We start from the raw sequence: 15,707 nt of genomic DNA, 5'->3' as shown, positions 1-15,707 counted from the left end.
TGTATGCCGTCTATCCTGACCTGGTTTGGTTGTGCCGAGGCCGTCAGGGTATTGATTGTCGCACCCAGAAACTGCCGGACGTGTGCCGGCTGAAGGTGTGACTTCGGGTAATTCAACGAGAAACCCAGGTCGTGAAGGAGGTGAATGGTAGTCGACATGTCCGCGGCGCACTGCTGTTCCGACCTGGCTTGAACGAGCCAGTCGTCGAGGTAGGGGTAGACATGGATGTTCTGCCTCCTGAGGTGCGCCGCTACAGTCGCCAGACACTTGGTAAAGACCCTTGGGGCAGTTGTGACTCCGAAGGGTAGGACTTTGAACTGATAATGCGTGCCCTGGATAGTGAACCTGAGGTACTTTCTGTGGGACGGATGTAGCGGAATGTGGAAATAAGCATCCTTGAGATCCAAGGTTGCTAAGAAGTCTCCTTTGTTTAACATAGGAAGAATCTGTTGCAGTGTAAGCATGTGGAAATGCTCTGACAGTATGTACAGATTGAGGGGACGGAGATCCAGAATCGGTCTGAGAGATCCGTCCTTCTTTGGAATGAGGAAGTACAGGGAATAAACCCCTGTGCCTTCCTCCCCCACTGGCACGAGCTCGATTGCCCCTTTTTGCAGCATCACCAACACTTCCTGCTGCAATAAGTGCAAGTGCTCTGCGGACATAGGTCTTTGCCTTGGTGGAATGTTGGGTGGAGTGGTTTTCAACTCTAGACAATAACCGTACTGGATAAGCTGTCGCACCCACCTGTCTGTGGTGATGTTGATCCAGACGGGCAGGAACTGCTGTATTCTCCCCCCGACAGGTGTTAAATGGTCGGGGGGCAGTGACAGAGAGTCACTGGTTGCTCGGGGCAGAGGAGCGTGAATTGTTGCCTCCCTTGCCACGTCCTTTGTTGCTGTTTCCCCTGTAGCCCCTCTTGTTTTGTTTGGGGTACGAGGACTGTGCTCCACCTCTAGGGAACTGTGACTGTTGACCCATCTGTCCTCTGGTGACTCCACGGGCACCTGAGCGACGAAAATTATTGCCACGAAACTGCTGAGATTGTAGGGCCCCCATCGATTTAGCGGTTTCAGTGTCCTTTTTAATCTTTTCCAGGGTGGTGTCAACATCTGGACCAAACAGTCTATCCGGATTGACTGGTTGATTAAGTATGGTTGTTTGAATGTCAGGTTTGAACCCCGATATGCGGAGCCAAGCCTGTCTTCTGAGCATGACACTGGTGTTAATGGCCCTAGCGGCTGTGTCCGCGACATCAAGTGCGCACTTTATGGCCGCGTTGGAGATCAGTTGTCCTTCTTGTATAATCATTTTGGTGCCCTCTTGAAACTGCGGAGGCAGGTGTTCTACAATCTGCTCTAGTGTGTCGTAATGTGATCTATCATAACGTGCCAGTAGTGCCTGTGTATTTGCAATACGCCAGAAATTGGCAGCCTGTGCAGCCACTCTTTTGCCTCCTGCCTCTAGCACTTTGGACTCCTTATCCGGGGGAGGAGCTTCACCCGTTGTTTGGGAGTTGGCCCTCTTGCGTGCGTTTGCTACCACCAAGGAGTCAAGCGGCAACTGTCCTCGAATGTATGCAGGGTCTGCAGGCGCTGGTCTGTACTTTTTTTCAATACGTGGGTTGACCACCCTCGCCCTGGTAGGCTCTTTAAAGATGTCCGCAGCATGCTTGAGGACCCCTTTGAGCATAGGCAGGGTCTTTACATTTCTTTCCGAAACTGAAAATGTGTCGAATAGAAAGTCCTCCTCAACTGGGTCAGCATGCATGTCCACATCATGATTAGCAGCTGCCCTCTCAATGAGTGCATGAAAACCTGCAGAATCCTCCGTAGGGGATGCACGTGTACTGAAAGTCTGTGGGTCTTGCCCCACATCTTGGGTGCCTTGGTCCCCAATGCCATAATAAGAATCTGGCTGTGCATCAGGTTCATTTACTGGGAAGGTGTATTGTTCATCTTCACCATAGCCCTCACTTTCAGAGTGGTCTGGAGACGGTGTTGGGCTCCGTCCCAGAGGAGGCTGGATAGGTTCCATGAGGCCTGAGGCGTCCTGTGGAAACTTTTTCTTCTTCAGGGGAATGACGTAGGATTCCACCGGCTGCGAAGTGATCTTCCTTTTATAAAGGGTTAACTTCCCCGTGTCCGCGTCTATGAAGCACTCCGAATCTTCTTCAGGGTCGAGCACTTGACCCGAAGATGTCTCTGCCGTAGAAGAGTCCGACTTCTTTGGCGTCGATTTTGAGGAAAAGGCCTTTGGCACCACTTTTGGCGGTAGAAGGAAGAGGAGCTTACTTGCCGGCTTGACCGGGACATCTGCCGCCCTCTGCGTCGATGGCGTTGGCGTCGACGAAGAAAAAGCCTTGTCTTTAATTCTTTGTAGTGAAGCAGCCACGAGAGATGCGTCGGTGACCGATGTCTTTGGCACCGACGAGGTGGCCTTGCCTTCGGATGCGACGTTCCGTTGGTCTTTTGGAGGGATGGACGGCGCCGACCCCGAGTCCCTGGAGCGATGCGCAGATGTCCCCGTTGGAGCCGGGGCTGTGTCGGTTGCCTTGGCAGGCTTCGCCGGCGCGCTTGTCTTGTGCGTGCCACCCTTTTTAGAGGATCTCTCCTCCGGCGCCGATTTCGACCCAGTGGAATCGCCGTGTTTCTTCGACTTCTGCGGACCGGAGGTCGACGGAGTCGATGAGGCCGCCTGTTTATTTGTTTTTGCTGTTGCGACCGCCATCTTAGGGACGATTGAGTCCTTAACTTTCGGTTTCGGTTTCGGGTCGGCCATTTTAGGTGCAGTCGAGACCGTTGCTTTCAGTTTCGGTTTCGAAACCCTCGGCGCAGCAAGTATGTCCGTGGCCGGGCCGGCAGGCGGGGCCGTGGCTTGCGCTACAGGGTCTTGGGTAAGGCCGACAGGCGATCCCGCGACCCTCTCCTGATGTTCGTCAACTTCGGGGCATAGCTCGTCCCCTGAGCTATCTTCCTCGGCCCCATAAACCATAACGTCGTCCCCTACCTCGTCGACGTATTCAAGGCCTTGACCCACGACTCCGTCGTCGTCATATTCCGGATCAGCCTCGACCTCCGTCTCAGGCGGGGAGATTTGAAGATGATGGCTCTGGTCCTCTTCTTCTTGGTCGCCGAAGATGTTATCTGGATCCGGGGCCGCTTGTTTGGCCACAAGGCGCACTGCGCGCCGAATCGTGAGAGTTTTCTTCGACCTGAACTTCGCACAGGCCCGGCAACTTCCTTCGTCATGGTCTGGCGAAAGGCACTTATTACAGACCGGGTGTACGTCTATATGTGGGTATTTGGACCCACAGAGCGGACAGAGTTTAAACGGACTCCGCTCCATGTTGGGAACTTGGTGTCGAGTCGCGATGAGAAGGCCTCGATGTCCGAAGAGTAGTAAAAAACTCCGGTGATTCCGGCTCCGAGAGACGGAAGAACTCGAGACCGTACGCAAACAATACCGACGTAAAGAACCCAAAGCCTTTTGGCCGTAAAAAGTGATGTTTATTCGGTTCCGACGGAGAGACGTCGAGACCGCATCCGAACCCAATGGCGGAAAAAAACAATCTGGGGATGGAGCCGATGCCCATGCGCACTGTAGTCCAGGGGAGGAGCCACCCATCTCAGGATACTTCGAAGACTCTTCCAGGACAACAATGTGCGATCATCCGGACCCAACACTAGGTGGCGATCTAATGCTAAGATATGAATTTAGCAGCCCACATGCCTCGAACCTGAGGATTACGATATAGACTTTGGCTACAGTGACTTCTGCGGCACAGGGAAAGCTGTTATAATCCTCTTCAAGCCAAACGGGGTCAGGCTGATGAGCGGCTTCATAAATTTGACGTGAGCGGATTTTGGACCAGTTGGTCCTGCAAATTGTGAAGAAATATATATAATCTGTCATTCAGAAGTTTCTGTTAGACTTTCATCAACCACAAAAACCAAGAACTGTATGAAATTGGTGGTGTTAAAACATACAAAGGTATTTCTGGCACAAGTTCACAAGAAAAGAAAAATTCTAAATGGTAGCCCATGTGAAATATCAAACCGTCCAGCACAATGGAGATTGGACCGTCCACCAGCATATGAAGAGCGCATATTCCCACATCTCCGTTCTGCACTAAAACAACAACTAGTTGCGTTCCTGATGGCCAACCCCGTATCCCCTGAGGAACCATAGCACTAATAGCACTAACAGTTTTGAGGGAAAAGCATTTGTACCATTAATTATTTAAACACTATTGCACGATGCTAATGGTTGCTTACTTCAATCATACCATTCATCATTTATGAATAATTAAAATAGTATTGATAATATTTATATAATTCTGAAATATTGATCAGTTATGGCTAAAGTAACCGACGTAGGCTGCCATTAATACACCAGGGGCAGGGAAGTGGCTACTACTTTCATTAGAGCATATGTAGTGTGCCCGCCTAGCCTTTGCTTCATATATTTGCTAAAGATTGTCTAGATTCTAACACTTGCACAGAAGCCTTCTTTGGAAGAACATTGGTTCATCCTGTTTTCGCAAAGGATTTCTTTTAGGTTATCATATACTTTACATTCAGATTGCTAGATAATGGTGGGAAATATTCTGAAGATACACACTCTGCAGAGGTAACACAAGACATAAGAGAACAAGTTACCTGCCTTTGGTAAAATTTGTGTTATGATGGCTATCATGCAAATGCGGCAAATCCTTGATCATCCTTGAACCTCTCGTCTCTGCATGTGGAATGTTAAGCCCCTTTAGAAATGTCAGGAAAATAACCTTTATGCCCTCGTTTCGACTGCATTTTTAAATATCTTTGGTATTAAGAAAACTGCTACATTGATCTTTTTGTGCCCAGCAATTTTCAGGGGATAATAAGAACTGAGAAAACTCCGATTATTAATGCACTTGCTGTGAGAGATCTGCGATTTCTCTTCTCGCAGTTTTTATGTAAAGTAGCATAGAGGAGTAATGTGCCTGCAGCAAAACGCAATGTGTAGCATGCAGAAAACATAGGTGTTTTATGTCAATAGCTGAGTGGGTTTTTACTTTCATATGTTATAATTTTAATATAGCACAGTGAGCTTCGAACCGACATCAAGAACCTGCATGCAAACTAAAAGGCATATGTTTAGAACCTTATTGTTTTTTCTCAATCTTTCATTATTCTAAGGTTCTTAAAAGGATCTGTTTGTGCAGAAATTGTTGTATTACTATTGCAAACCCAACAAACGTGTTTTGTTTAAAATCTAGATTTTATGTTTCTCCAGACGAAGTACACTTAGCATGTAATGCATACGAGTATGGATGATATGTGACTCCCACATCTTGTTACCATTATTGTCTTATGTAACATTCCTTTAGATTGGTTTACGCACTTGTATGATTTAGTGTCTCTGTTAATATGTGTATGATGTAAAGCACAAACACCCTGCATTGTAATGAGTTGTGCCGTAAAATGAATCAAAACAACGCTAAGTTCTATTTATATGGGTATTAGTGCAGTTACTTGCACAGATACACCTGATATTATTATAGTGCATGCATAGCTCTTACATAAAGAAGTTGAGCAAATTCAAGAACTTGCATGCAAATCACAGGTTCTCTTTAGTATTTGTGAATTAATAACCAACTGAGTTCATTGGTTTCCATACGTTGCATGTGAGGGGCTCCAGTTAACCCACAGCAGTTATGAGACTCCCAACAAAAGGACTGGTGGCCCATAAAGTTAGGTCTTTGTGTTGGGTTCAGCTGGAAGTAAAGACAAGAATCCCCCATCATCTGTTCAGGTTGCTGCTCTGAATGTAAAGGCGATGGCGTGCAGGTGCAGCTGAATGTGTCCTGGTGCCTAAAAATTACACCTAGACATATTCATCATTTTTCACTGAAGTCGACTAGCTTTGCGGATCCGGCTTAAAAACAGCTGCCGGATCTTAAATTCAGTCGGATCCCACTCACTTCCTGCACTGCTTACACATGCATGATAACCAATAGATGAAGTGGGCTGACAAACGTTACCCTTTGCAGTATATTGTGTTGGGCAGTAGCAATATGTGATTGGCACTTGAGCATATCATAGGATGAAGAAGGCTGACCAAAAGCCCCTGTGTGCACTTATATATGTATTTATTTGCATTTGTTTTGTGAACATGAGGTTGGCTAGCCAGTTAAGGCTAGAGCTCTAGGCTAAACCTAATCACTAATAAACAAAAGGAACACAGTATCCATTCAAACCAGTGTTAAAGAAAGTCCATCATATTTTTAGGTCTCGCCTAGGCACGCCTGCGCTGTCTCTTCAAGACATGCCGTATTCAGGATAGGGCATGAAGCTCTGCCCACTTTCTGACCATCTTTTTAATTGGCTCCTTTCTTTTGTAAATGGTGGTTTTTCATTGGTCAGTAGCCTTAGTAGTTAGTCCCTTCTTAGTACTAACTTTTCTCTTCTTCTCACCTCCCATGAGTTCACCCCAGTTACATGTGTTGTTACTCATTAGGCTTTAATTTCAGCCTCTGAGCACTATTTTCTTAAATAGCTTTGTCCTGCTGTTTTTGCACGCAGGACACGCTCCCCCTCAATGCTTATTATCTGATAGAGACTTCTAGCTGCAGATTCCTTACCTTTGAAAATCCCTGGCATCAGGTTGGGTCGGGAAACTTTTGCTGAGCAATACCCCTTGCGCGCGACGTCGGGTGGCTCCATTCGGCTCTGTGTGACGTTGTTGGCAGCAGCGTTGGTTGACGTCTCAGTGTCTACATAGGCGCCACCGAGGTGCGCAGAAATCAGTTCTTTTCTTACTGGGCCAGTTAAGCGCCGATCCAGGAAAAGCTACCCCTCTGCCGCTTTTTGACAGGCTTTTTGTCGACTTTTGTTGAAAGATTTAGAATCGGCTTCGTTTGTGAGGGATGTCTTTGAAGAAGACAGGTTTCAAACCATGCTAGACTTGTTCCTGCATGATGTCGGTTACCGATCTCCATCACGTATGTCTTTGGCGACCACGAGTGTGACCACAATATGAAGTAGTGTTCGGACTGTCGGGCGATGGCCCGAAGACCTTAAGGGAGCGAGCGATGAAGTTACTTGCGGCCTGACAGTCAACACCGTCAAGCAAGACTCCGAGGAGGTCATGGTCCCATTCGAAGAGGAGGAGGTCGCAGGACCGCTCCCAGAGCCCTATGTCCTCTTCCTCCCCTTTGAGGTCCTCTAGGAAGAGGCACAAAAAGAAGTAGTCCAAGCGGACTTCGTCTTCACCTCAACTGCCGTTCGTCGTCGGGAAAGGTAAGGAGCACCAGCGCTCTAGGCACGGTTCCACAGAGCCAGAGTTGACTTCATGCCTCCCCTCCACTTTCTGGGAGCCGGAGTGACTACCGCTGAAATAAAATAATTTTATGAGGCCATGCGCTGCGTATTGGAACAGAACGACCCCGCTGGAGAGTCTCCGGCCCCTTGGAGTTGGAAGGGGCCCCATTGGGTTCAACGCCGTCGGTTCCGGCCACGACACCGGTGGGGCCTTAGGGATCCGAACCTGGACCTGGTTCGCCGTTGGTCGGGCCAATGCAACCTTCCCCAGTGTCAAACCCGAAGTCGGTGCCTGCGACATAATCAATGCCTGTCGTCCTCATCCCCGACGACATGGAGCTGGATTCCAAAGTCGGCATGACTCAGAGGTTCTATGTTGTCGCCTGAGCACTTTGAAGATGTTCTAGGCTTAGGAGAGGCATGAGAGGGGTCTGGGAACCCTCTTGAGAACCAATATGTCTCTGTGGAGAATTTGGACTGGTATGGGGAACTTGGGGAGTCCAGTGGTCTGGATACTTGCATTCTCTCACCTCCTACAGTGGCTACAGAGGAGGGAGCATCCTATGCCATGGTAGTGAAGAAAGCAGCTGAGGTTCTCGGACTGGAGCTGCCCTCCGTGCAAGTCCGGACTAATCTCCTGACTGAGATGCTTCAACCTGGGGCTTCCACTTCTGAAGCCCTGTTGCCCTTTAATAAGGCACTTACGGACGTCCTTCTAGGAACTTGGTCCAAACCTAGCTCTGTGAATAGGATAATTGCACATCCGCCATCGCCCAGCTCCAGGCGACCCAAAGTTCCTCAGCCAACACCCCACCCCAGAAAGTTTGGTGGTGCAGGCCTCTACGTCCAAAGGTGCATTCCCTTCCACCCCTCCGGATAGGTAATCCAAGAGGTTGGATTCACTTAGGAAGATGATGTTTTCTTCCTCCAGCGTTGCATTGTTGTCAGTGAATACCGCATGCTTATTCGGCCGTTTTCTCTAATTCTCTTTGGCAGACGGTTGTGCAAGGGCAGCCACAAGTCCCCTAAGTGGCCCAGGCTGTGCTCACCCAAGCTGTCAAAGAGAGGAAGGATTCAGCAAAATTCACCATATGGTTTGGGTTAGATATAACCAATTCATTGGGCTGATAGAGTTCAACGACGGTGGCCCTGAGACGCCACGCCTGGCTTCGTACCACTGGCTTCTCAGGCGATGTCCAAGCTAATTTGATGGACATGCCCTTCAATGGAACCCGCCTTTTTTGCGAAAAGGCAGACTTGGCCCTGGTCAGCTTCAAGGACTCTCGTGCTACAGCCAGATCCTTGGTCCTTTCCTCCACTCCTCGTGGCCAGTCCTCCTTTTGCGGCAGCGGAAGGGGTTTCCAGCCGTGTCAGCCCTACACCAGTCACCGTCCTGCATAGACTTCCCAAGCCGTGGTTGAATGCATTGCATTCTGATCTCAGAATGGAGGCCATAAGTAGTCTGCCACACTCCACCCAGCAGCCACAGCCTCCAGGAAGTCCTGGGCTGATTCTGCAGGACCACACTACTGTTGGTGGAAGAATTTGTCATCATCTCCCCCACTGGAGATCCATAACATCGGACAAGTGGGTCTTACAGATCATCCAGGAAGGCTATTCTCTACCTTTCCTCTCTTTCCTCCTCCTATTTTGGCAAGTCAGGAATGGCTGACGGAGGATCATTAAAGTTGCTCCAGGAGGCAGTTACAAATCTTATGGAAAGGGAACTATAGAAAGGATCCTAGTTTCAGAAGAAGGTAGTGGCTGTTATTCCCGCTCCTTTCTGATTCCAAAGAAGAACAAGGGGCTACGGCCATTTTAGATCTTCGGACCATCATCTCTTCCTCAAAAAGGAGAAATTCAAAATGCCCACTCATGTTAATTTAATTTATATCGCGCACAGATACTCAAAAGTGTCCTGGCGCAGAACATAGAGGGCAACCATTAGACATTTCTGCAAAGAGATGTTTTCAGATTCTTCTTGAAAAACAACTGATCCTGAATGTTCTGGAGGGCGAAAGGGAGAGCAGTCCAGGCAACAGAAGCTTTCCAAGCTAGAGAGCTGCCTCCAAGCCTCTGACATTTAAGCGAGGAACCTGAACAAGGCGCTTGGACATGGAACACAAACAACGTGCTGGAGTGTAAAAGGCAAAGCGTTTTTGCAGGTAGATGGGGCCGAGCCCATGAAGAGCGCGATGGGCCATGACTAAAGACTTAAATTTGACCATGTCGGCTACAGGAAGCCAGTGCAGAGAGGGCAGATAAGGTCTCATGCTAGTCCTACTCGGAATTTCAAGGAGTCTGGCTGCCGCATTTTGGACCGCCTGGAGTTTAGCCTGGGATGCCCACATAAAGGGCATTGGCGTAGTCCACCCAAGACAAAATAAGGGCGCACATGACAGTCTCTTTCGCCACCCTAGGCAGGGGAGGGAGAAACTTCTTCAAAGATTTAAGGAGGCCAAAGCAGGTCCCAGCAAGTTTCTTAATCTGTGTAGCGAAGGAGGTTCTCCTTAAACCACACCCCCACGTTCTTGGCGGTCTTCCCTATAGAGGTGAGAATAGGGAACACGGGGGCCAGAGAGTTTCTCTAAAATTCGCGGGAAACTTTCCATATAGGAGAATCTCCGATTTATCTTCATTGCACTTCAGTTCTGCGGCAGCCAGCCAATAAAAAATGGAGGAAAGACAGTGTTGAGCAGAAGAAACAGAGTCCACATTCTTATTCCAAGTGAAAAGAAGCTGGGTGTCATCTGCGAATGGCCTTGACCTTAGCCCCAAGTTCCTCTGCCAGATACACCAAAGGTGTAAGATAAATGGTTCAGGTCTTCACTGCCCTGCCCCAGACCAGGAAGACTGGATGGTAGCGTTGAACTTGCAGGATGCGTATTTTCACATTCCCATCCTGCCAGGCCACATTGTTACTTGCGGTTCAAGGTGGGCCGCTAGCACTTTCAGTTTACCCTGTTCCCCTTTGGCCTTACCAGTGCCTCTCAGGTGTTCACCAAGGTGATGGCGGTGGTCGCAGCTCATCTCTGCAGGTTAGGGGTGTCGGTCTTCCCCTACCTCGATGACTTGCTGTTGAAGGCGTCCTTGTCCCAGGCAGTTGTCTCCCACCTTCAGGCTACGGCAAACCTCCTTCAGTCGCTGGGGTTCTCGATAAACATGCCGAAGTCAAACCTAACTCCTTCTCAGACGCTCCCTTTCATCAGAGCTGTTCTGGACACAGTGCAGTTTCGAGCTTATCCTCCAGAGAGGCAAGTCCAGGATATTCAGGTTATGATTCCGATATTTCAGCCACTATACTGTATTTCGGAGACACTGACTCTGAGGTTGTTGGGCCTCATGGCCTCCTGCATCCTTTTGGTAAGACACACAAGATGGCGTATGCGGGTTCTGCAGTGAAAATCTCACCGACATGGTTCAGATCTCAGAAGGAATTGCAAAAGATCTGCAGTGGTGGCTGACTAACTGCGATTGGGTCAACGGCAGACCCCTCTCTCTTCCGCAACCAGATCTCACAGTCATGACAGATGCATTACTTATGAGATCAGGGGACACTGGTCTCTGGCGGAGTCGGAGCACCACATAAATTTGTTGGAGCTCTGGTGTTCACGGACAACTCCACCCCCATGTGGTACTACAACAAGCAGGGCCGGTTAGTGTCATGGACCCTTTGTCAAGCGGCCCTACGTCTCTGGACATGGTTGGAACAGCAGGACATAACCCTGGTGGTTCAACGCCTGGCTGGTTCTCTGATTGCCAGGGTAGACTAACTCTATCATGAGTGGGGTCTCCGGTTGGAGTTGGCGCAAGGTTTTTTTCAGCAGTGGGGAGAACCTTGGTTAGATTTGTTCGGTTCCGAAGAAAACGCGCAGTATCAGCAGTAATGTGCACTGGAGTTTCCAAGGCAGCTATCGCTTGACAATTCCTTTCGTCGCGAGTGGAGTTCAGGCCTTTCCGCCAGACCACACCTACCCAGGGTTCTGAAGAAGAACAGGAGTGACCAGGCCCAAGTCATTCTTATGGCTCCGGACTGGGCAAGGAGAGTCTGGTATCCAGAGCTTCTGAGAATGAGTGTCGATCCTCCGATCCGACTGCTCCTTCAGGAGGATCTTCTGTCACAGCAGCAGGGGAGGGTTCTCCACCCGAACCTGTCAACTCTATGCCTCCATGTGTGGAGATTTAGCTGTGACAGTTGATAGCCTTTGACCTTCCTCCCGAAGTCCGTAACGTTATTCTGGCGGCCCTTAATTAAGAGGGTATATACCTGTCGTTGGCAGAAATTTGTATTATACTGTACTGAAAGGTCTATTGATCCTCTTTCTACTTCACTTTCTACTATCCTTTTATTCATTCTAACCATTGCCCAGCAGAGCTCTGCCTTGGGAACTCTCAAAGTTACCTTTCTACCCTGTCTGCTTATTTGCAGCTGCCAGACCAGCCCTCTCTCTTCAAGTCTCCTTTTGTAAATAGATTTCTAAAAGGGCTGGTTCACTTGTTTCCACCCACGCCCTTTGTCATGCCACAGTGGGACCTTAATTTCATCCTCACTTATCTGATGTGTGTTTCCTTTGAGCCTTTGCACAATTGTCCCATCTGGCTGTTGAACATCAAAACCGCCTTCTTAGTGGCGATTACATCGCCGCAGAGTGAGTGAGTTTCAGGTGTTATCCAGCTCGCCTCCTTATCTTATGTCCTTCCCGGACAAGGTGGTGCTTCACACCAGGGCATCCTTTTTGCCAAAGGTTGTGACCCCATTGCATTTGGGTCAGCCCATCACTTTGCCCACCTTCTTTGCGCCTCCGCATCCCTCTAAGTAAGAGGAGCGTCTCCACAGTCTGGACCCAAAAAGAGCATTGTTGTTCTACCTTGACCGCACAAAAGAGTTCCAGGTGGATGACCAACTCTTTGTGGGAGCAAGGAAGAGAAGGGCAGTACCGAAAAAGACCATCTTTTGCTGGGTTGCTCTCTGCATCAGGATTTGTTATGCCTTGGCAAAAAAGCAGCCCCCTGAGGGATTAAGAGCCCGTTCCACCAGGGGAAAGGCTGCAACTACGGCCTTGACTCGGCTCAGGCTGTCCCAGTACAAGACATCTGTCAAGCAGCAATGTGGGCATCTTTGCACACGTATGCAAAACATTACTGCCTTTATATGCAAGTACGCTGGGACGGACATTTTGCCCATTCAGTCGTGCAAGACTTTTTAGTATAGGATGTGAATCCGCAACCCACCGCTGGGATGGTATGACTCGGGTATCTGATTCAGAGGTAAGGAATCTTGAGCTAGAAGTCTCTCAGATAAACAAATTACTCACCTCCGGTAACGCATTATCTGGTAGAGACTCTATCTAGCTGTAGATTACCTACAGCCCCAACCATGCCTCCCAGCTTTGTGGACTGATATTGTAGGGCTAGGGTTGTTCCCCTTTTCATGGCCCTATTTTGCACACGATTGCGTCAATTACTTCGTGGCTCTGCGTTTCTGGTGTAGAAAATACAAAAAGCACTGATGTCCACGCGCCTAGTTGGTGCCTATGTAGGCACCGTGATGTCATAACTGACACTGCTGATGACGTCACGTGGAGCTGAATGAAGCCACCCGACGTCGCGTGCAAGGGGTATTGCTCAGCAAAAGTTTCTGGATTACCGAAGCTAAGTAACTTGTTCTTTAATTCATCTATTCAGCGCAGCAAGAATAATGGCTGGCGCGCTTTTCTTTTGTTATTTGATGGCCTAACACGCTGCATGCCTTTCTTTTTATGTTTATTTATGGGGTTTTGTACAATGGCGGCACCCGCGTTTTAGCTTTGAACATCTTAAGCTAAAGTGTGGGTGCCGCAATTGTTTTAAGAGCAAACAAATAGAAAAAAAATGTTTTTTTTCTGTTCTTTTACTTTTAAAGCAATTGCAGCACTTGCGCTTTAGCTTAAGATGTTCAAAGCTAACGCGCGGGTGCCGCCATTGCAAAAAAAGTAAATAAATAGAAAAAAGTGTGCGCCACCATTTTCTTTCTATTAGCTTGCTTTAGTTACAGTCACGGCACCTCAACTTTACTTTCAACATCTTACGCTAAAGCACAGGTGCCATATTTGCTTGAAAAGTAAAGAAATAGAAGAAATGTTTTTTTCTTTTTCTTTACTTTTGAAGCCATCACGGCACCCGCGCTTTAGCTTACGATGCTGAAAGCAAAAGCGTGGGTGCCACAAAGGTCTCCCATTTGCAGTATGAGCTATTGGCATTGTAAATGGCAATGCTTTTATTTACGTGTTTACAAAACCTGCAAGCGGTGTTTACACACAAATAAAAGGCATTATCATTTACAATGCCAGTGGCTCAAACTCTCATAAATGTGAGACCCATTGCTTTGCAAGTGCTTATTGTCCTCACCGCCAGGACACTGTTAAGAACGTTCAGGGAACAAAATCATTGCATAATGTATGCCTGATCAACATTGTTCTGCACTGAGATCTTTTGTATGGTAAAAACTTTATTTATTCTTGATGCATTTTTCACCTTGTTTTCATTTTAGAAAGTCCACGAAATGTTGAAGAAAGGTTGGGATGCTGAAGGCTCTCCATTCCGTGGCCAGGCCTTTGACCCCTCAATGTTCAACATCTCCCCTGGGGCAGTTCAGTTTTAGCAGCAGGAGGTGAGGCCTAGTGTAATGCTGCAGTGAGTGTGGAAGCCTGTCGTGGACAGACGAGGACAATATATAACTGTTCGCTGAAAACGTTGTCACACCTTTCTCCATCCACTTGTCAGCGAAGTTCTCACCGACTCCAGCACAGTACTCACTGCAGTGTGAACTTCACAAATCTGGACTCAGTAACTGGAAACTGTAGCCTCTAGCAGACATTGGTATCAGTTGCAGGTTTTTTTGTGGTCAGTGGAAGAGAGCTGGCTTCAATGGCTTGTGATATTAGTGGCCATTTATGTCTTTTTCAGGTTGAAAGTTTTATTCAAATATTACAAATGCATCAAATACCCCTTCCCCTACAGTTGTGCCGAATGGCAGTGCTACCCGTATTGCGGCAGCATGTGAAGTCCATCTCATAAAGAGGCAGCTTGTGTGCTGTCACTAATAATTCAGTATGTTACATGCTGGCACGAAGATACTGGGTGCCCCTTGCTTCCCATAAGGTTGAAGCATGGTGGTCCCATTTATAGTTGCCTCTATTATATTTTTCCTTGAGTTTGATTTTTCTTTTACTGATTTTGTTTGTTTATCTTTTACGATGTGGAAAGCTGAATGAGTTTGTTAATAAATCTGATACTGCTTAATGTTGTGTGCATTTTTGTGAAATACAGATATCACTCTAACGTCTTGGCTCTTTCAAATTTTTAACTTATTACCTTATCACTTAGTGGTAGGACAGGAGTTTGCTTCAGGAAAACGAAAGTTTATGTGCTGATACCATGTACTTATAGTGCCTACACAGTACACATACCTTGTATGTGTTTTTGTGCCTCTGCACCAGTTCCTTATTGCTCGCCAATTTTTTTTACTTGTAATCTGCTATTCTCCTGCTCAGGAAAATGCCTGGTAGTGGCTTTGCCCAATTCCTTTCTAAGTCTTTGTTTTTTTTCTTCTTTTTTTAACTTATACCAGTCTTTTTTAGGTTTTGACTGGCCATGCGCTTTGCGCATGTGCCAAAAAACCTCTTGAGTTGTGTGTGTGGGTTTCGGTCGGCCCTCGTCATTGATTGGCTGGCTCCGTAAACGGAGCCTTGCCATTGGACGAGGGGCCTGTCCGTCAATGCCGGACCAGACACGGGGGCGTTCCCGACATTCTTTGGCTTTTGCCGACGTCACGCGACGCCGGGAACGCCCCCGTGTCTGGTCCGGCATTGCCGGCACTGTAGGGCAGGCCCGCTCCCCGCAGACTCCCCACCCCCTGGTCTCTCCCTCTCGGCGCTTCTCGCTCTGCGCGCCTTATTTGTGGGACGATCGCGTTGTTTCTCCAGACGTTTTAGTAGGCTCTGTGTACCTGTGGTCAGCTGATTTCTCCTCTTTTCGAGGACCCGTGGCACAGCGAGGAGTCACGCTTGACTGTCTCTATAAATCTAGTGTCGTTTTTTTCTCTGATTGCTCTGCGAGGCCGGCTTTGATATGATTTGTTTTCTCTTTGCTCGTTTGTTCCCCTCCATAGACCCCAGAGCTGCTGGGGCGGAGCAGAGCGGGTTCGGCTGCGTCTATTCTGGTATCGTGCACTCACCCTAATAGTTGTCCGTGTGACTCGCTAGGCTACGCCATGAAGCGCACTGACCCCGCGTCAGAGAAAGCTGTCGTTCGAACGTAGATGCAGAATTGCGGGAGGGGGCAAACCCCTGCAGCTGCTGCAGGGCACCGGTCCGGCAACAAATGCTCTTCTTATGACGACCACAACCGTCCGGAGGACATCAA

At 48.3% G+C, this 15,707-nt stretch overlaps 1 protein-coding gene across 1 annotated transcript in view; it reads left to right on the top strand.

Annotated features, from left to right (window-relative positions):
• The window catches only part of NUDCD3 (NudC domain containing 3), a 276,981-nt gene extending 262,399 nt beyond the window's left edge, over positions 1 to 14,582 (top strand). Inside the window, exon 7 of the mRNA XM_086943403.1 lies at positions 13,834 to 14,582. Within this exon, the coding sequence (XP_086799529.1) occupies positions 13,834 to 13,944 (111 nt within the window). The 3' untranslated portion in view covers positions 13,945 to 14,582. The remainder of the gene's footprint in view (positions 1 to 13,833) is intronic.
• The last annotated feature ends 1,125 nt before the right edge of the window (positions 14,583 to 15,707 follow it).

This window comes from Lissotriton vulgaris, chromosome 11 (genome assembly GCF_964263255.1).
Source record: "Lissotriton vulgaris chromosome 11, aLisVul1.2, whole genome shotgun sequence".
NCBI classification, from domain to species: Eukaryota; Metazoa; Chordata; class Amphibia; order Caudata; family Salamandridae; genus Lissotriton; species Lissotriton vulgaris.
Note: the sequence above shows the minus strand (reverse complement) of the source record. Positions and strands in the feature narration are given on the sequence as shown.